The sequence below is a fragment of the Ranitomeya imitator genome, chromosome 6 (genome assembly GCF_032444005.1).
Source record: "Ranitomeya imitator isolate aRanImi1 chromosome 6, aRanImi1.pri, whole genome shotgun sequence".
NCBI classification, from domain to species: domain Eukaryota; kingdom Metazoa; phylum Chordata; class Amphibia; order Anura; family Dendrobatidae; genus Ranitomeya; species Ranitomeya imitator.
This window is the reverse complement of record NC_091287.1, coordinates 525,325,729-525,346,456: the sequence shown is the minus strand read 5'-3', so window position 1 is coordinate 525,346,456 and position 20,728 is coordinate 525,325,729. Positions and strand designations below refer to the sequence as shown.

The 20,728-nt window shown below is 44.5% G+C and overlaps 1 protein-coding gene across 2 annotated transcripts in view; it reads right to left on the bottom strand.

The window, feature by feature from the left end:
- Nucleotides 1-1,210: 1,210 nt before the first annotated feature.
- MTBP (MDM2 binding protein) overlaps nt 1,211-20,728 on the bottom strand; it is a 69,565-nt gene continuing 50,047 nt past the window's right edge. For both annotated transcript variants that reach the window (XM_069731837.1, XM_069731836.1), the window contains exons 20-22: nt 2,952-3,065; nt 2,554-2,619; nt 1,211-1,363 (exon numbers count right to left, since the gene is read on the bottom strand). In XM_069731837.1, the coding sequence (XP_069587938.1) occupies nt 1,328-1,363; nt 2,554-2,619; nt 2,952-3,065 (216 nt within the window). In that variant the 3' untranslated portion in view covers nt 1,211-1,327. The remainder of the gene's footprint in view (nt 1,364-2,553; nt 2,620-2,951; nt 3,066-20,728) is intronic.

Genomic DNA, 20,728 nt, shown 5'->3' with positions numbered 1-20,728 from the left:
GTCTCTCACAGGTGAAGTGAACCTACAATAAAAAATACAGATCTCTCCATTCTTTGTAGGTGGGAAAACTTGCATGTGTTATATATACACACACCCCTGCATCTCGACATGTCCTTCATCCTGATATTTTTATATACCCTAGTCATCCATGTAGTATAAAGCACAGCCTATTAGTCATACATGTAGTATTATGACCATGGATTTCAGACGGCATCCTCTTCAGACTCACCACTCTGCTCGGTGCACAACACTTCAGCTGGATGTGCCCCAGGACGCACATCCAGCTGAAGTTTCTTCTGGCGTCGTCGTTACGGCCCTGTCTACAGGACTAATCGAGAACGCTCATAATTAGCAGGTGGATCCAACAAGCAGACAATTATTATTACCACGCAAATGGGACACTGGAACTCCCTCCTGAATTGATCACTGGTCCTTCTGACCAGAAAATACTTTAGGTCGTGTTACTGCTGGGACCTCCACTAAACATGGAATGGGAGGGCATGTGGGCCCCTGTTTGTAGTCTCATAGATGTGCTCAACATCCATTCCTTTCAGAGATAAGATGGTATCACACTCTCTGCTATCCCCATCATTTTCATGGGTTTTGAATAGAGAGGGCAACACACAAGCTCAATTTCTGCCACACTCAAATGGAGACCATAGGAAGCAGAGACCAGGCACTGATCAGTCACCTTATAAATAAACGTACAGTACTCCCATCAGGCTACAGTCTCATATGCTGGAGCTTGTGCCCAGTAAAAAAAAAAAAAAAAAAAAAAAAAAGTTAAATTACATATACATTCAAATAACAAAAAAAATTATACTCACCTTACATCAAATCCTCAATGTCCTTGTCTCCTAGAAATAATGTAAAATAATAACACCACCATATACTCACCTGTCCGCCGTAGTCCATGTAATCCCCACAGCGATCTCACGTCACATCTACATATCTCGGCTCATTTACCTCTCAGGATCCCAGGAAAGCAGGGTGACCAGTGAGGCCTGTAGAGCTAGAGAGAGTGGCATTTCGGTCACTTGCTGGCTCTGGTAATGGGTTACCTCTCCGCACAAATCCCTCCAAAGCAAACTGATGATATCGGCAAACAAAACAGGCGGCCCCCCGGGAGAGGCCGGAATCTCCTCTGTGGCCGCTGCACAATGCGGGGATTGTTAGGGGTGAATGATGGATGCCGCAGAGGACAAGAGGGACAAGGTGAAGGGTTTTATTAATAAAGGAAGAGCACATAAAAAAATAATCATACAATCTACAGCGAGCGCACACAATACCCGAGTGCGTGCAAATAAATAAAACATGGCAGCCGAGGTCACTTCTTCAGTTTGTCCAGTTCCCATTGAATAACCTGCAGGAGAAAAATAAAAAAATAGTGTAAAGACTTTGCACAAGAAGATTAATCATTGTGGCACTTATGAGCTTGAAATCAGTACGAATGCCATTTCTGTGTGCCCATGACAACACTTCCTGCCTCAGCTGTGCCTTTCATAGTGGTCCGACAGCCCTCTCCCGACTCTAAGGGTTCACATGTGCCCCTTGGGACAACATCACACTAAATAAAATGCTGCTTTCTCACCACCCTCCTGACACCAAACACAAGGTGAAGGAAAGGCTGCGGCAGATAGAAGGTAAAGAACGTGACTGCACTAAGGAAAAACTTTCCATCCCTAATCTCCCACAATAAGTGACAGGAGGCGACGCTAAGCCCCGGCCTAATCGTGGAGGGTCCGTGGCCGCGTGTAACAATAGGTCACAGGGCAGAGAATAAGTTACCAGCAGTTTACTCTTCAACCCCATGTTTGGAGTTGACTCAGAAAAGTGAATGTTCTGGTCCGTTTCCCTCCCGGGTCATCCCTGATGGATCACTGACAGGTTTACAGAGCGTCTCCGCATGACGGAGCGCAGGGAAACAATGAGGAGCAGAGCGGCGGCCGGGACTGTGAGCTATCGGGGCGATCACCTCGCCGGCACACAATGGCGAGATCGGCTCATGAATAAACCATGGGCAGTTCTGTAGCCGCGATATGATTACTACAATCGCCGGGCTCAGAAGGTTTACCACCCACATGCCAAAGATTCAGGGCGTTATTAAAGGAGACGGAGCTCAGCTGCTGGTAGAAAGTTTAACCTTTTGCTGCAATGTAAAAAAAATAAAAAGTGCAGCTTCGGATGTGAATAGAGCAATTCTGACTCCAGAGGGACTGTATCCACCAAGATCAGGCATGTTGAATTTTTAACATGCCTGATACTTTGTTCTCACGGGGGACACGGTGATAGAGGAGGCATCTGGCCGCGGTTTACTCCCCTCTCCTCATCGGCTCAAACTCCGCATTGGAGGAATATTAGTCAACCGAATACTGACTGATATGTGAAGGGTACCTATATTTTTATTTTTTTAACCTCCTGCAGATCCCAGTGCAGAGCCCCCCACTGATCGCTGAACAATCTGCTCTGAAGCCCCCTGACCTCAGTGACGTAGGAAACTTCTTACCTTGTCGGAGGTCTGGGCAGAGATCAGTCTCTGACTCATGGACTCACCTGCTTGACGTTGTTACTTGCGGCTTTCTTCATCTCGTCATGGAGACCTCGAGACGTCTTCAAATCCTATCGACAAAAAATGACGGCGATCAAAGTACAGACGAGGCTGCAGGACAAACACGAGGATACATCCAGAAAAGGAACCAGTGACATTATACATGTAGAATCGCTGGACCGGGTGGTGGGGAGCACAGCTCCACATGAGAGAAACCATTTACTATATTTGTATGCTTCCCCTCTCTCTACTTAGGAGTCCAGTGGGCGGTCCTACTCCAGGAAGGCTGTCAGCCACTGATCAGACTGCGCACCACATTACACTCCGCTCCTTCTCCCATATATCGCGGGAGACCTTCTGCCCCCCCACTAAGATTGGCACATACACGGAACAGGTACGGTACCTTCAAGAAAAACTTGGAGATATCGAAAAGCCGCTGGCTGCAGGCCGCGTAGCACGGATGCCCCTCCTGGACGCCATGTTTGAGAAGAGTTTTACAGACCACCTCCCTCAGCATCTGAAAATAAAATATATAGAGATTGCAGAAAGGCAGACAGACTTAATACTGAAATCACGCGACGTGGAGTAGAAGGAAAAAAAAAGTATAAAAATTAAAACTAGTGATACTCTATCAGCATTCATGCATTTCGATATGGTCCTAGCAGTCAGATCCCTACAGACGATATTCTAGGCCATCATTCATGGTAGTTAACTCTGTACAAAGTGTGCAAAAACATGGACTAAAACCTACAAGAAAATGCAAAAAATATATAATAAAGTCATAAATTTGAGGGTGGGTTTGGAGTTTATTTCAATAGTATATTTGAAAAAAAAAAATAACTAAATAATAATATGCTTCCTGTCTGCACTTATGTCCTCCTCCCCCCTACTGAATAATTCATAGATGCCTATTGTCTGGGCGGAAGGGAGAGGATGGGGGAGAAAGCGACTAGTGTGGCGCCCCTGAGGGTCCAGTCGGCACAGAGGTACTGCACCTCATCCAGAGGTGTGGTGACCCAAATCTCTGGTAAGGAGGGGACACTGTACAGCACCCTAACAAAAGTGGTAAAAGGGGCAGCGGAGTTAGGAAGTCAGTGACTCTGTGGGAAGAGAGAAGAGACGTAAAGAGTTGGAGTCTGGTACACAGAGCCGGCCATCAGCCGGACACACACATAACTAGGCCCATTGTTATCCATTGATCCAGAAAAGCAGTAACTGGGTCAGATCTAATTATGGGGCCCCTGAAAACAATGGACACTAAGTGCTTGTGATGGGGGCTGTGGACTTCTACAAACACTCACAAAGCTGTGATACCAGAGCAGGTCCGGTCCAGAGAGGTCCCCCAGAAATGAGATTATGGAGCCAAATGCACGCACACGAGGCAGGGTACAGGACGGGGCTACCCCTACTGATGGGACCCTCAGCCACTCTGAACAGGGCGCAGACTGGAGGCATGGGCAGCTCCACCATATCTCCGAGACCACCCACTATGGCAGCTCCGATATCTGGCCTACTGAATGGCAGCAAGCAGAGATCTTACACCCCAGGAACAAGCAATACAGAAGGTAGATCGGAAAATTGGACAATATTTTGGCACTAGATTGATAGAAGCTTCTCTGCGTAAAAAAGGGAGTGCCAGCTCAAAAATCACTGTTCAAACCAAGCACAGGCGCTCCGTGCATCATGGCAAGGTTAAACAATTAAGTACACCTTCCCACCTGCTCGTTTTCCCTCTGTGTCTGAAGCCAGAGCTGTCAAATAAGGGGGGAGAGAGGATGATGGGCAGGTGGGAAGGTGAACCTAAATCACCCACCCGTCATGTACCATGTGCTGGGTTTGAACAGGGATTCTGAGCTCACAAAGTAAGGGAAACTTCCCACCTACTTGTTTCCCCTCTGACAGCTCTGGCTTCATAGAAACACAGAAAGGCAGAGATCAGGGAAAACAACAAGAGAAGGTGTACTTAATTGTTTTACCGGGCCAATTTCTACAATTCTGACCACTGTCACTTTATGAAGTTATAGCTCTGGAACGCTTCAACGGATCCCGCTGATTCCGAGATTGTTTTTTCGTGACACATTGTACTTCATGTTAGTGGTAACATTTCTTTTATTTAACTTGGGTTTATTTATGAAAAAAAAAAAATAAAAAAAAACACACGGAAATTTGGCAAATTTAGAAGATTTTGCAATTTTCAAACTTTTTATGCCCTTACAGTCAGAGAGATAGGTCACACAAAATAGCTAATAAACAACATTTACCACGTCTACTTTACATCAGCACAATTTTGGAAACATTTTTTTTTTTTTTTAAAATAAGGGTTAAAAGTTGACCAGAGATTTCTCATTTTTCCAACAAAATTTCCAAAACCTCTTTTTTTTTTTCTATTTAAGGCACCACCTCACATTTGAGTTGTGCAATTTGTCCTGAGTACGCCGATACCCCATCTATGGGGGTAAACCACTGTTTGGGTGCATGGCCGGGCTCAGAAGGGAAGGAGCACCGCTTGACTTTTGAACACAAAATTAGCTGGAATCAATGGTGGTGCCATGTCCCGTTTGGAGACCCCTGATGTATCTAAAACAGTGGAAATCCCCCAACCCTAACCTCAACAGAAAAAAATGGAAATATATACTTTATCGCCTCTCATTGGGGGACACAGGAACCATGGGTGTATGCAGCTGCCACTAGGAGGCTGACACTATGCAAATAAAAAAATCCAAATCTTGCAAAAGGATAAGAAAAAAAGCGCACTTACCCCAGGTGTGGTGGTCACAATTTATTCGGACATATAAAACAACAACGGCAGGGAGGAAAGTGAATGAGAACGGACTACGGCCGTTTCGTGCTGTGCAGCACTTCAACGGGTCCTTGATAGCGGAAGGGAAAGAGGAATGTTCTTATATTTCCACAGGTACTACTACTCCTCCCCCTTCCCTCCGCTATGCCTCAGGTGATCAAATCACCTGTGTTCGAAACAATTGTGCAAAGACAACAATACATTTGTTAAAAACATAATCAAACACTAAGCAAAAGACTGGAGACAATATATTAGATACATAAACAGTGAAAAAACTGATTATGAAATTTACAAAAAGACGGACATGTCCATTCTCTCATTCAAACCTAATGGACCTAGAGCGCCTGCGCGAAGTATCCACCTTCCTTCTCTTTGTAATAGGAGGCGATTCCAATCACCTCCCTGTTGCGGCGAGGCTACTCTTTCGATTCCTGCAAATCGCAAAGTGCTTACATCGCTATTATGGTAAGTCTTTACATGATTGATAAATTTCGGGCCCCCTTTCCCTGTTCTAACAGAATTAAAGTGTTCTCTGATCCTAATGAACAAGGGCCGAATAGTCTTACCGATATAGAAAAAGCCGCAAGGGCAAAAGATGATATACACAATATGTGTGGATCTACAAGTTATAAAGTCACGTACCACATGCTGAATGGAGCCGATTTTGATACTATTTCCTGTAAGATGATACGTGCAGAAATTGCATTGTCCGCACCTAAAGTTACCTTTAGGTGCATGCCCACCTAACCACGTCTCTCGCTTGGATACAAATCTATTGTGTACCAACATGTCTCTCACATTTTTGCTGCGACGGCATGCGAACAAGGGTCCTCTGTCAACCATGTCTTTCAAATCGTTGTCCTGTCTTAGAATCTGCCAATTCTTTCTAACTGCAGATCTAATGGCCGAATCCATGGGCCCATATTTAAAACAAAAAACAAATTTCTTTTCTCCTTTTTTGTTTTTCCTACCCAAGGAATCGCTCAGGTCCACATTTATTGCTCTATTGAGCGCTCTATCCAAAATAGGTTGCGGGTAACCCCGCTTTACAAACCTACTATACATCTCATTAGACTGCTGCTCGAACCCTCCTGTTTCACTGTTTACCCTTTTTACCCGTAAAAACTGGCTAAAGGGTAATGCCTGTTTTGTGTAGAAAGGATGGGCACTATTAAAGTGTAATAAGGAGTTAGACGCAGACGGTTTGTGGTGGATCTCAGTGTGAATGGTACCCTCGAAAATCCTCAATTTAACGTCCAGAAATACCAATTCATCCCCTCCAAATTGGGAAGTGAACTTCATGTTCATCGTGTTGGACCCCCCCAGGTACTCCACAAAATCTGTGAAAGAATCCTGGGGGCCGTCCCACACCAGGAACATGTCGTCCACATACCTCGCATAGAATTTAATATGCTGGAGAAAGGGATTTCTGGAAGAATAAATATATTCTTCTTCAAACTTTGCCAAAAATAAATTGGCTAGGGTACATGCGACGGGGGTACCCATAGCGGTACCCTCCGTCTGCCTGTACCAGTCATTATCGAATTGAAATGCATTATGTTCCAATATAAAAGATAACTTATCGCAAATAAACGAAATAGTCTTAGCGTCAGTAGGTGTGCTCTCTAGTATCTCCTTTATGGTGTCTACACCTAATTTCTGGGGAATTCTGGTATATAAGCTTTCAATATCTATTGATGCAAGACAGAAATTATCCTGCCATATAAAACCTTTTAGGTTCCTCAAAAAATCCCCAGTATCTTTAACAAAAGAAGGAACATCCAACAGGAGAGGACGTAGCAGCCAGTCCAAATAGGAAGACAAAGGTTCAGTTAGAGAACCCACCCCCGATACGATCGGACGACCTGGGAGTGTTTCTAGAGATTTGTGTATTTTAGGTATGTGGTACTGTCAAGGTAAAAATATACGTTTTTATACTCTTTTGTACTTTTATATATTCTTATGCTGTGAAACAATAAGTTTTTCCCCTTTGCTTGCTAAATGCAAATTTAACTGTATTTAAGATGGCTGCCAGTATTCACTTTTGCCTTAGTTTTTGTACTTGCCAAGAATCTACTTTCGTTTCTGAAGCTAAAGTATCGTTTCTGGAGAAATGGAAACTTAACAAGATGTGGACAAAGGAAGATTCATCAGATGATGTCATAGCCAATCAGAGGGACTGAATACTAGATACATTGCTTAAACCCCGCCTAACCCCGCCCTCTGCACACCTTCCCCCAATGGACTATATAATGTTATGTATATGAAATAAACAGTTCAGTTGCTGTGACGTTACACACGAGCGTGCAATGAGTTTGAACCAGCATTGTGTCTGACTCATTCTTATCCGGTACCAACATGCTCCTAATCTGATTTGGAATGACTGGTGGATGAAGGGTATTGTCGTGACGACCCCGACAATTTGGCGCAACCAACGTGGGGCGTGGCCCGCGATCCGAGACCCCCTGGACCCATGCCTGGACGTCCGTGGACGACACCCGTAGTGGCTGACCTCGAGGACTGATCACCCTCCAAACACGGTAAGTGGAGATCGCATACTATGTATGTGTCACACTTGCTAGTGTTTCAGCCATTATTGGTTAGTCTGTGGTCTCCTTGGGTCTGGGGAGTGACTGGTCGAGTGGTGAGACCGAGCGCGATCCCGTGCCACGCTTCGAACCAGCAACTGAGAGACGTCGCACTCTGCGCGTCCTCGTGTACACCACACCTCCTCCACCGGTCATTGTACTCCATTCAACCACCCTACCCGTGACTGTTGCCTAGTAGTGATAGAGTGAAAGATTGAGAAGTTTGTGGATTGGGATAGGAGACGTAGCCTCTGTGATATTGCACGCACATACATCGGTAATTAAGACGTCCCAAGAGGGGGACCACCAGAAACACTTGCACACACTTGCACATATCGGTAATTAAGACGTCCCAAGAGGGGGACCACCAGAAACACTTGCACACACTTGCACATATCGGTAATTAAGACGTCCCAAGAGGGGGACCACCAGAAACACAGTGGAGGGGTCTCACTAGGAGACAGCCTCCCAACATTTAGAATATCGTGACAGGACAGACTGTAATCACTGGTGTTCAGGTTAGGGAAAAATATTGAGCGCGAGGCTCTTTATTCATAACACGTGGAGCGCGAGGCTCCGTGTTAGGACACAAGTGTTGCTGTCGCTGTCAGCGGCCTACTGCAGAAGGGCGTAGTATTCTGTGAGTCATGTTACGTCTCTTATGGCAGAAGAAGTCCGTGCCCCACGAGTTAGATGAGGATGCTGTGGAAGTCAAGACAATAGTAGAGTCACGGGAGGGCAAGAAGGCAGTCAAGAATGTTGAAAGATGAAGGACTGTTAGAACAAGTGCAAGCTCATCTGCGAGTTGCGCGAGGTTTAAAGAAAGAGGTTGATGGAGAGGGAGGATGAAAGGATGCAGAGCCCGTGTTTGGCTATAAAATACCTCAATCATTAGTTTTTCTAGGGTGTTCTGGCAAATGAGTTGTGTGAAGGTTTTGTAGAAATTAATTGAGTCTGAGAACTGCTGTATTTTGTCACTCTGTGTGGTTTTCCGAGACACCCAATGGGAGGGTGGAGTCAAATAGCTGCGTTATTGTCTTCTTTTGTGTTAAGGAATGCTGTAAATTCTTGTCTGTGTGTCTGTGGCCGATGGGAGGGGTGAACCCCTGCGCGAATTGTTTTCTTTGATTTCTCCTTTTTGTGCTGCCGGCCGGAGAAAGGGGGGGCCAAAGTTTCCAGAAGAACTTAACCCAGTCTGTATCAGCAGCTGCAGCGATCCTCACTTGCTCTCTAGTCCCCCTCCCCTCGCAGCTTCAAGGACACAACTCGCAGCTCGCTTCCTTATCAGTGGCCCAAGAAGCAGAAGACTTCAGCTCCAGCTCCCCCTCCCTTACACAAATCCAGTCTTACGCTCCAATATTCATTTTAACCCTGTGTCTGGAAATCTCCCTCGCCATGTTAATTCTCAGACCAAGATAGGACAGATGGATTTGTAAATATTGCGGTCAGACAAACCCAGACTGAAGAAATACTTGTATAATCTGTGCTGCAACCTGACCTAAGTGAATTACGCTGATTCCTGATCACATGTAGTGATATAAAAAGCTGACACAGGATAGTGGGTAGTGGGGACATTAATTTTGGGAGTAAGCTGACAGTAATCCTTTTGGGAAGGAGCTGTAGACCAGCATGTCATGTCACCCCCAACCGGTCATCTAGTCACCCCCACCACCAGAGAACCAACCACATCAGGTAGTGTAAGACAGCTACAGGAGTATTATCCCTGGAAGCCCTCTGACTGGCTAGCTACGCTAAAATAATTGGCTGACCCTGAGAACAAACCTTTCCCAATATACAGACAAAGATAATATGATGGACGTATAAGTGCACCTGAGCAGACCTAGAGAGTTGGTGAGCCAAGATGATGGTCAGATGGTATTTATGTTATATAACCCCTATGTAGATGAGTATAATGAGATGTATATCTTACATGCCCTTTCCACGGTTATGATGGCCCTGATAGGCCCAGATCCACCCTCAATAATGCCTGTAGAAAAAAAAAAAAAAAAAATGGGGATAGTGTTGTTAACCCTGGCAGTTAGAATATCCTTATGTTATGCTGCTTCAGTATGTGGGTAATTTTTTTTTGTTTTTTGTTGTGTGCACAGACAGAGCAGGAAGCCATTGTTGCCACTGTTAGTTTTCGCAAGTATCTGGCAGATCTGAACTGTCGGGCTTCGGCCTTGAAACTTCGGTTCTGCCTTGGTCAAGTGATATTTTTGGGTCACTGTCTCCTTCAGGGTGCCAGACACCTCACAGAAGAAAGAAAAAAATAGCCGTCAGCTCCCTTCCATTCCCAAAAGATGTGACTGAGCTCCAGCGTTTCCTTGGACTATGTACTTATTGTTGTCAGTGGATACCGGACGCATCCCGCATAATGCAACCTCTCTACAAGGCCCTGAAAGACGGTTCAAGATATGGTGATGATTTTGGCAGATTTCACACATGATACGCTGTTACTACGGAAGACACTGTAGTGCAAGCAGCTGCACTCACTCCCTCCCTGTCAGCACAAGCCAAAGACAGGTGGGCTAATATACACAGACTCACAGTATGCATTTGGTATTGTTCATGATTTCAGAGCCTATGAGCCAATCGAGGATTTGTTACTACCGCCGGGACTCAGTGAAGAATGTTGAAGCTGTTAAAGCCCTCATGGACTCAATCGAATTACCTACCCAGGTGGCCATTATCAAAGTTAAGGAGCACGGTACCATGGAACAGTCCACAGACTGTTGGTAATGCCTTTGCGGATATGCAAGCAAAAGCTGCTGCTCTCCTGCCTGTTGAACAGCCCATACCAGCTATGGTGACCACACGCTCTCAGTGTAAACAGTTACAAGAAACACTGACTTTACAGGAACCTGATGATCTATGACAGACTGAGGTTTTCTGCCGGACCCCGCAAGACCGCTTAATGACGATGCAGAGAATGTCTCCAAAGGAAGAAGTGAAGCAGTGGAAAGCTGATGGAGCACGTATGGACATGGTCGCTGGAAAAAGGACCAACTTGTGTGTCTCCCTAAGCAGATGTACCCTGCTATTGTCACGTGGGCGCATGGGCCCACACATCGAGGTATCTGTCAGACCTGCAATCCCGGTCAACTTCAACGTGTACCCCCGAAGCATCTTGCTAAGCCCGACTATCCTTTCCAAAGGCTCCAGGTGGACCTCATCACGTTGCCGAAGTCTGGAAGGTATGACTATTGTCTGGTGGTTGTCGACATGTTCTCCAGTTGGCCAGAAGCATTCCCCGTTACCAACGTGACTGCAAAGACCACAGCAAAGAAACTGGGGATGGAAGTTATATGCAGATATGGGGTTCCAGAAGTTGCTGAAAGTGACCAAGGCCCGGACTTTTCTTCTCATGTGTATCAGGAGGTTCTGACAATGCTTGGATCCACTGTAGCCCTCCATACTCCATACTCTCCACAATCCAGTGGGAAAGTTAAGAGGCTGAACGGCACACTGAGGGGACAATTGACCAAAATGATGCAGGAGACTACGGCTCCATGGCCAGGGCTCTTACACGTTCGTACTACCCCTATTGCAAAACATGGCCTGTCCCCATATGAGATATTGTTTGGTGCTAGGTTCTCAGTTGTAAATTTTCAGTCTCAGTAGTTGTCAGAGGAAACTGACCGTGCTGTTCAATATGTTATTCAGTTTAGTAAAAATGTTGCTAACACCCATGTTTTAGTTTCTTTTTCCCTTCCAGATTCAGCAGAAACCGATATTTGTCACAATTTGAAGCCTGGTGGTTTTATGGTCGTGAAAAGCTATGTCAGTAAAACTTGAAGGAAACAGCACCTGGATCCACGCTGCACACTGCAAAAGAGACCGAACCAGCGCTTAGTCACAGTGGTGATCGAAGGAAAATGTTGCTGTTGTTTTTGGTCCTGAGGCTGGGGGTCATCCTCGCCCCTACCTCCTCGGTCCCTATTGTAAATAAGAATTCCGGTGCCACTATTCTTTGGGTAAACCTAACGGCCCCGGTAAATATCTGGTGATTTGATTTCTGCGATGTAGTCAAGTGCCCCAAGACTCAGCGGGTGGTAGAGGGAATCATTCAATATTATATATGTGTTACCAGAGATAACAATTGTACTGGGGAGGTATTTTCATAATGTGTTTAATAGTGGATACTATGGGAATTTAGGCCATATACAGCTCCAGGATATTAGCTTCAGACCAACCAAGGCCCCCGTTACCAGTACAGCTAAAACAGGCCCAGGTAAACGTTTGCAAAATATAGTTAACGAAGTAATCCCCATTCCAGGTCTTAGTTGGCAAGAAGTCTTCTCCATAGAAACACAAACAGCCCCAAGGACAAATTTATGGTTAGAATGGGTAAGATACAATGTACGAGTCCAGAATATCTCTGTAGGATATGTTGCTTGTGCTGCAGCGAATACACATCTATACACATATGCATTGTTTTTTTTCCTGATGACAATACCACTGTCTGTGTTATGAATCTGTTGAAGGGTCTAAAGCCCACTGATTGCTCAGATTATGTCCCACTAATTCATGAAGCACCTAAATTAAAGGTCCCAGGAGGGATAACCGTGTTAGCTGATAATTATACCTGCTATAATTCCCATGACACTACAGGTACATCAGTAGGGGTCTTCAAGACAGGTTTCTGCAAAGAGAACAGTTTCCTGGATACTGACTTGCTAGCTAATCATACACGGTATATGTACGACATTTATTGGTTATATGGAGATGGTAAGCTCCGTCCTAGGTTGCCTAATGCCTGGACAGGTCAATGCACCCTTGTTAAACTAGCTATGCAGTTCAAGATTTTGCCTTGGGATCCAGAGACACCTGATGAATATACCAGAATGAGGAGAAGCCTTGATCAGCTCCACATGAGTTATGAAGAAGATCCATTGTTATATGTCGATGGCATTGGAGTGCCAAGGGGGGTGCCTGACCAATTTAAAGCCGAGAACCAGATCTATGCTGGCTTTGCTTCTATAATCCACAAGTGCAGATTAATAAAAATGTTGATGGGATCAATTACACATATTACAGTGAACAAAGGTTTGTCAATTTTACCTGTGATGCTTTCCAGGGTATAGTTGAGGAGTTGCGCCCTAACACTAGAATGACCCTCCAAAACCGACTAGCCCTTGATATGATCTTAGCTGAGAAAGGAGGAGTCTGTGGGATGGTGGGAGAGGAGTGTTGTACCTATATCCCTCAGAACTCTGGGGTAAATGGAAAGACCATGATAGCCCTTAAGAAGATAAATGGGTTAGCAGCAGAATTAAAAACTAATGCAGGAGTAGACACATCTTTCTTTTCCGGTTGGTTGGGTGGGCTCAAAGGATTCCTCCAACAAGCTTGTCTAGTACTGATTGCCCTTCTTGTAGTTGGATCAATAATCCTCTGTTGTGTTATTCCCCTGTATAAAAAGGTTATCACTGAGGCAACTCCGACTGGCACCTTCCCCAACCAAGAAGTAGACCCACCAGAGTGCGATGGCACTGATCCAGGGGAAATCTCTAAGTACGCCCCCTCAAGATGTTAGACAAAACCCCTTACTCTCAGATGATGCAAAGAGATTTAGTTTAGGGACAGCGGGAGAACTCCATGTGAAGCTAGTGAAGGGTTCAGCTGCCTGGAGGCCTCTCTCAAGGGGAGAGCTTCTGAGGTGTCTGGATGAAGAAATCCACCTCCCCTTTCCCCATCACATGGACAGTCTCAAAGGATCTTTCTTTTTAGGGAAAAACTTAGTGTTTAGGGGGGATTGTCAAGGTAAAAATATACGTTTTTATACTCTTTTGTACTTTTATATATTCTTATGCTGTGAAACAATAAGTTTTTCCCCTTTGCTTGCTAAATGCAAATTTAACTGTATTTAAGATGGCTGCCAGTATTCACTTTTGCCTTAGTTTTTGTACTTGCCAAGAATCTACTTTCGTTTCTGAAGCTAAAGTATCGTTTCTGGAGAAATGGAAACTTAACAAGATGTGGACAAAGGAAGATTCATCAGATGATGTCATAGCCAATCAGAGGGACTGAATACTAGATACATTGCTTAAACCCCGCCTAACCCCGCCCTCTGCACACCTTCCCCCAATGGACTATATAATGTTATGTATATGAAATAAACAGTTCAGTTGCTGTGACGTTACACACGAGCGTGCAATGAGTTTGAACCAGCATTGTGTCTGACTCATTCTTATCCGGTACCAACATGCTCCTAATCTGATTTGGAATGACTGGTGGATGAAGGGTATTGTCGTGACGACCCCGACAGTACCAATGTGCTTTCCTTGGGTAGTCTGGTAAAAGTTTGGATGCTTGTTTTTCTGACAGGACTCTCATTTCAACATGACGTCTCAGCAAAGAACGAAGGCCATTTTTAAAATTGATGGTTGGATCCCCCTTTAACCTCACATACGTATTCTTATCTGATAACTGCCTCAGAGCTTCGTTTTTATAATATTCACTGGACAGGAGGACAATATTGCCTCCTTTATCAGCGGCCCGTACAATAGTATCAGACCACCCCTGTATCTCCTTCAAAGCTCGCAATTCCTCAGATGCCAAATTATTAGGGAATTTTTTATACAATATGGCCTCGATGTCTTTTAGAACTTGGGCCTCAAAAATATCGATAACATTACCGGGAGAGACCGGGGGCATATAGGTGGATTTTACTCCTCCAGTAAATGGTAAAACCGGAATATGCGCTCTGTTACTCACGATGGGGGCAGGATCAGAGAGACTAAGAAGCAAACATGCATCTTCCCTAATATCTTCTATGGGGTCCTGTGTGATCCTAAAACCCAGGGGACCAACTTGGCACGGTGTTTCTCCAGGAAATACCTCTGGTAAAATAGATTTAGACGTGGCTGATCTATTGGTGGGTAAAAAAGATTTATACAAATGCATCTTTCTCACTGCCTTGTATAGGTCGATCTTAACCCCTTCATGACCCAGCCTATTTTGACCTTAAAGACCTTGCCGTTTTTTGCAATTCTGACCAGTGTCCCTTTATGAGGTAATAACTCAGGAACGCTTCAACGGATCCTAGCGGTTCGGAGATTGTTTTTTCGTGACATATTGGGCTTCATGTTAGTGGTAAATTTAGGTCAATAAATTCTGCGTTTGTGATAAAAACGGAAATTTGGCGAAAATTTTGAAAATTTCGCAATTTTCACATTTTGAATTTTTATTCTGTTAAACCAGAGAGATATGTGACACAAAATAGTTAATAAATAACATTTCCCACATGTTTACTTTACATCAGCACAATTTTGGAAACAAAATTTTTTTTTGTTAGGAAGTTATAAGGGTTAAAATTTGACCAGCGATTTGTCATTTTTACAACGAAATTTACAAAACCTTTTTTTTTTAGGGACCACCTCACATTTGAAGTCAGTTTGAGGGGTCTATATGGCTGAAAATACCCAAAAGTGACACCATTCTAAAAACTGCACCCCTCAAGGTACTCAAAACCACATTCAAGAAGTTTATTAACCCTTCAGGTGCTTCACAGCAGCAGAAGCAACATGGAAGGAAAAAATGAACATTTAACTTTTTAGTCACAAAAATTATCTTTTAGCAACAATTTTTTTATTTTCCCAATGGTAAAAGGAGAAACTGAACCACGAAAGTTGTTGTCCAATTTGTCCTGAGTACGCTGATACCTCATATGTGGGGGTAAACCACTGTTTGGGCGCACGGCAGGGCTTGGAAGGGAAGGAGCGCCATTTGACTTTTTGAATGAAAAATTGGCTCCACTCTTTAGCGGACACCATGTCATATTTGGAGAGCCCCCGTGTGCCTAAAAATTGGAGCTCCCCCACAAGTGACCCCATTTTGGAAACTAGACGCCCCAAGGAACTTATCTAGATGCATAGTGAGCACTTTGAACCCCCAGGTGCTTCACAAATTGATCCGTAAAAATGAAAAAGTACTTTTTTTTCACAAAAAAATTCTTTTAGCCTCAATTTTTTCATTTTCACATGGGCAACAGGATAAAATGGATCCTAAAATGTGTTGGGCAATTTCTCCTGAGTACACCAATACCTCACATGTGGGGGTAAACCACTGTTTGGGCACATGGTAAGGCTCGGAAGGGAAGGAGCGCCATTTGACTTTTTAAATGAAAAATTATTTCCATCGTTAGCGGACACCATGTCGCGTTTGGATAGCTCCTGTGTGCCTAAACATTGGCGCTCCCCCACAAGTGACCCCATTTTGGAAACTAGACCCCCCAAGGAACTTATCTAGATGCATATTTAGCACTTTAAACCCCCAGGTGCTTCACAGAAGTTTATAACGCAGAGCCATGAAAATAAAAAATAATTTTTCTTTCCTCAAAAATGATTTTTTAGCCTGGAATTTCCTATTTTGCCAAGGATAATGGGAGAAATTGGACCCCAAATATTGTTGTCCAGTTTGTCCTGAGTACGCTGATACCCCATATGTGGGGGTAAACCACTGTTTGGGCGCACGGCAGGGCTCGGAAGGGATGGCACGCCATTTGGCTTTTTAAATGGAAAATTAGCTCCAATCATTAGCGGACACCATGTCACGTTTGGAGAGCCCCTGTGTGCTTAAACATTGGAGATCCCCCAGAAATGACACCATTTTGGAAACTAGACCCCCAAAGGAACTAATCTAGATGTGTGGTGAGGACTTTGAACCCCCAAGTGCTTCACAGAAGTTTATAACGCAGAGCCATGAAAATAAAAAAAAAAAATTATTTTCTCAAAAATGATCTTTTAGCCTGCAATTTTTTATTTTCCCAAGGGTAACAGGAGAAATTTGACCCCAATATTTGTTGTCCAGTTTCTCCTGAGTACGGTGATACCCCATATGTGGGGGTAAACTACTGTTTGGGCACATGCCGGGGCTTGGAATTGAAGTAGTGACGTTTTGAAATGCAAACTTTGATGGAATGCTCTGCGGGCGTCACGTTGCGTTTGCAGAGCCCCTGATGTGCCTAAACAGTAGAAACCCCCCACAAGTGACCCCATTTTGGAAACTAGACCCCGAAAGGAACTTATCTAGATGTGTGGGGAGCACTTTGAACCCCCAAGTGCTTCATAGAAGTTTATAATGCAGAGCCGTGAAAATAATAAATACGTTTTCTTTCCTCAAAAATAATTATTTAGCCCAGAATTTTTTATTTTCCTAAGGGTTACAGGAGAAATTGGACCCCAAAAGTTGTTGTCCAGTTTCTCCTGCGTACGCCGATACCCCATGAGTGGGGGTAAACCACTGTTTGGGCACACGTCGGGGCTCAGAAGGGAAGTAGTGACTTTTGAAATGCAGACTTTGATGGAATGGTCTGCGGGTATCACGTTGCGTTTGCAGAGTCCCTGGTGTGCCTAAACAGTAGAAACCCCCACAAGTGACCCCATTTTAGAAACTAGACCCCCCAAGGAACTTATCTAGATATGTGGTGAGCACTTTGAACCCCCAAGTGCTTCACAGACGTTTACAACGCAGAGCCGTGAAAATAAAAAATCATTTTTCTTTCCTCAAAAATTATGTTTTAGCAAGCATTTTTTTAGATTCACAAGGGTAACAGGAGAAATTGGACCCCAGTAATTGTTGCGCAGTTTGTCCTGAGTATGCTGGTACCCCATATGTGGGGGTAAACCACTGTTTGGGCACACGTCAGGGCTCGGAAGTGAGGGAGCACCATTTGACTTTTTGAATACGAGATTGGCTGGAATCAATGGTGGCGCCATGTTGCGTTTGGAGACCCCTGATGTGCCTAAACAGTGGTAACCCCTCAATTCTACCTCCAACACTAACCCCAACACACCCCTAACCCTAATCCCAACTGTAGCCATAACCCTAATCACAACCCTAACCGCAACACACCCCTAACCACAACCCTAATTCCAACCCTAACCCTAAGGCTATGTGCCCACGTTGCGGATTCGTGTGAGATATTTCCGCACCATTTTTGAAAAATCCACGGGTAAAAGGCACTGCGTTTTACCTGCGGATTTTCCGCGGATTTCCAGTGTTTTTTGTGCGGATTTCACCTGCGGATTCCTATTGAGGAACAGGTGTAAAACGCTGCGGAATCGGCACAAAGAATTGACATGCTGCGGAAAATACAACGCAGCGTTTCCGCGCGGTATTTTCCGCACCATGGGCACAGCGGATTTGGTTTTTCATATGTTTACATGGTACTGTAAACCTGATGGAACACTGCTGCGAATCCGCAGCGGCCAATCCGCAGCCAAATCCGCACAGTGTGCACATAGCCTAATTCTAAAGGTATGTGCACACGCTGCGGAAAACGCTGCGGATCCGCAGCAGTTTCCCATGAGTTTACAGTTCAATGTAAACCTACGGGAAACAAAAATCGCTGTACACATCCTGCGGAAAAACTGCACGGAAACGCAGCGGTTTACATTCCGCAGCATGTCACTTCTTTGTGCGGATTCCGCAGCGGTTTTACAACTGCTCCAATAGAAAATCGCAGTTGTAAAACCGCAGTGAAATGCGCAGAAAAAAACGCGGTAAATCCGCCATAAATCCGCAGCGGTTTAGCACTGCGGATTTATCAAATCCGCAGCGGAAAAATCCGCAGAGGAACAGAATACGTGTGCACATACCGAAACCCTAACCCTAGCCCTAACCCTACCCCTACCCCTACCCCTATTCTAACATTAGTGGAAAAAAAAAATTTTCTTTATTTTTTTATTGTCCCTACCTATGGGGGTGACAAAGGGGGGGGGGGGTCATTTATTATTTTTTTTATTTTGATCACTGAGATATAATCTATCTCAGTGATCAAAATGCACTTTGGAACGAATCTGCCGGCCGGCAGATTCGGCGGGCGCACTGCGCATGCGCCCGCCATTTTGGAAGATGGCGGCGCCCAGGGAGAAGACGGACGGGACCCCGGCTGGATCGGTAAGTATGATGGGGTGGGGGGGACCACGGGGGGGGGGGGGGGGGGGGGGGGTAGGAAAAACAAAAAAGGAGAAAAGAAATTTGTTTTTTGTTTTAAATATGGGCCCATGGATTCGGCCATTAGATCTGCAGTTAGAAAGAATTGGCAGATTCTATGACGTGGCGTCATGGGTCGGGAAGGGGTTAAAGTCCACAATATTGAAATCTTCTGGCAAGCAATAATTCAGTCCTTTGGATAATGCCGAGAAATGTGAGTCTTTTAGGACGCGATCTGTCAAATTAATAACCGTGGTAGACTTACCATAATAGCGATGTAAGCACTTTGCGATTTGCAGGAATCGAAAGAGTAGCCTCGCCGCAACAGGGAGGTGATTGGAATCGCCTCCTATTACAAAGAGAAGGAAGGTGGATACTTCGCGCAGGCGCTCTAGGTCCATTAGGTTTGAATGAGAGAATGGACATGTCCGTCTTTTTGTAAATTTCACAATCAGTTTTTTCACTGTTTATGTATCTAATATATTGTCTCCAGTCTTTTGCTTAGTGTTTGATTATGTTTTTAACAAATGTATTGTTGTCTTTGCACAATTATGTTTCGAACACAGGTGATTTGATCACCTGAGGCATAGCGGAGGGAAGGGGGAGGAGTAGTAGTACCTGTGGAAATATAAGAACATTCCTCTTTCCCTTCCGCTATCAAGGACCCGTTGAAGTGCTGCACAGCACGAAACGGCCGTAGTCCGTTCTCATTCACTTTCCTCCCTGCCGTTGTTGTTTTATATGTCCGAATAAATTGTGACCACCACACCTGGGGTAAGTGCGCTTTTTTCTTATACTTTTGCAAGATTTGGATTGGTTTTTTCCCTTGGAGCTGCACCCCCATCGGTTATAGAGAGGAACGCTTCTAGCTGGTATCCTATGCTGTTCGCATGTACTGGGTTGAAGATTTTAGGGTCAGGCTTATAGCAGCAGTGCGGTGACATTTGTTTCTTTTTTTGGACTGTTTCATAGATTTGTTTGTTGTCACGAGCACGCTGTGCCAGACCTCTATTTTGTGTACCCTCATTAGCAGGCAATAACACCTGCGGCGTTCAGTTATCATGGAATCTGAAGCTGTTCCCGTGTCACACGGACTGTTGGCAGGGAGAGAAAATGTGGATTCATATTTTTCGGAATGTGAGTTGCACGAAGATATTTTTTCACTTAGTACCAAAAGCCTGGAGTACAAATTATTTTCAGTTGCAGAAAGAGAAGTAAATTTGTTTTGGACTAATAACTCGTTAAAATCCTATGCAGATTGTGGGCGAGTACCACGTGGCCTTAGGGTCATGAAAGAAATGGCCCAATTCAAGGATAACGAGGAATTTGTCAAAGAATGGGAGAATATCCTTTTACGCTGCTCACAAGAATTGTTGCAGCTTGTCCTAAAACAGAATATTGCTAACTATGAATCAACTAAATTGGAATTAATTAAAACAAAAGATGAACTTAAAGCTAGATTATCTGACTCACAATGGTCAGTCACAGATAAAAAATTAGATACTAGATGAGTGATTTTACAGAGTGAAGTAAAGCAAAGAAAACGTGACAAATTTATTAGAGACAAGTGTGATTTTGACACAGGTAAAATCTTTACATGGAATAAAGGTGGACAACCCCGAAGCTTTCGGAAAGTGCCTAAGAAATATAACCAAAGAGGATCGACATGGAAAAAGAGCAAAAAAGATTATTTGACCACAGACTCTGATTCTAGCGCCACTGAGGATCTGAGCGGCGCAGCTGGTCCATCAAGTTCAGCACAAGTCATAGGACAAACTGCGTCCCCTTTAGACGTAGGACGCGCCGTGGGGGTAGGCGAAATGGTGGACAGAAATCTCCGAAAAAGAAAAC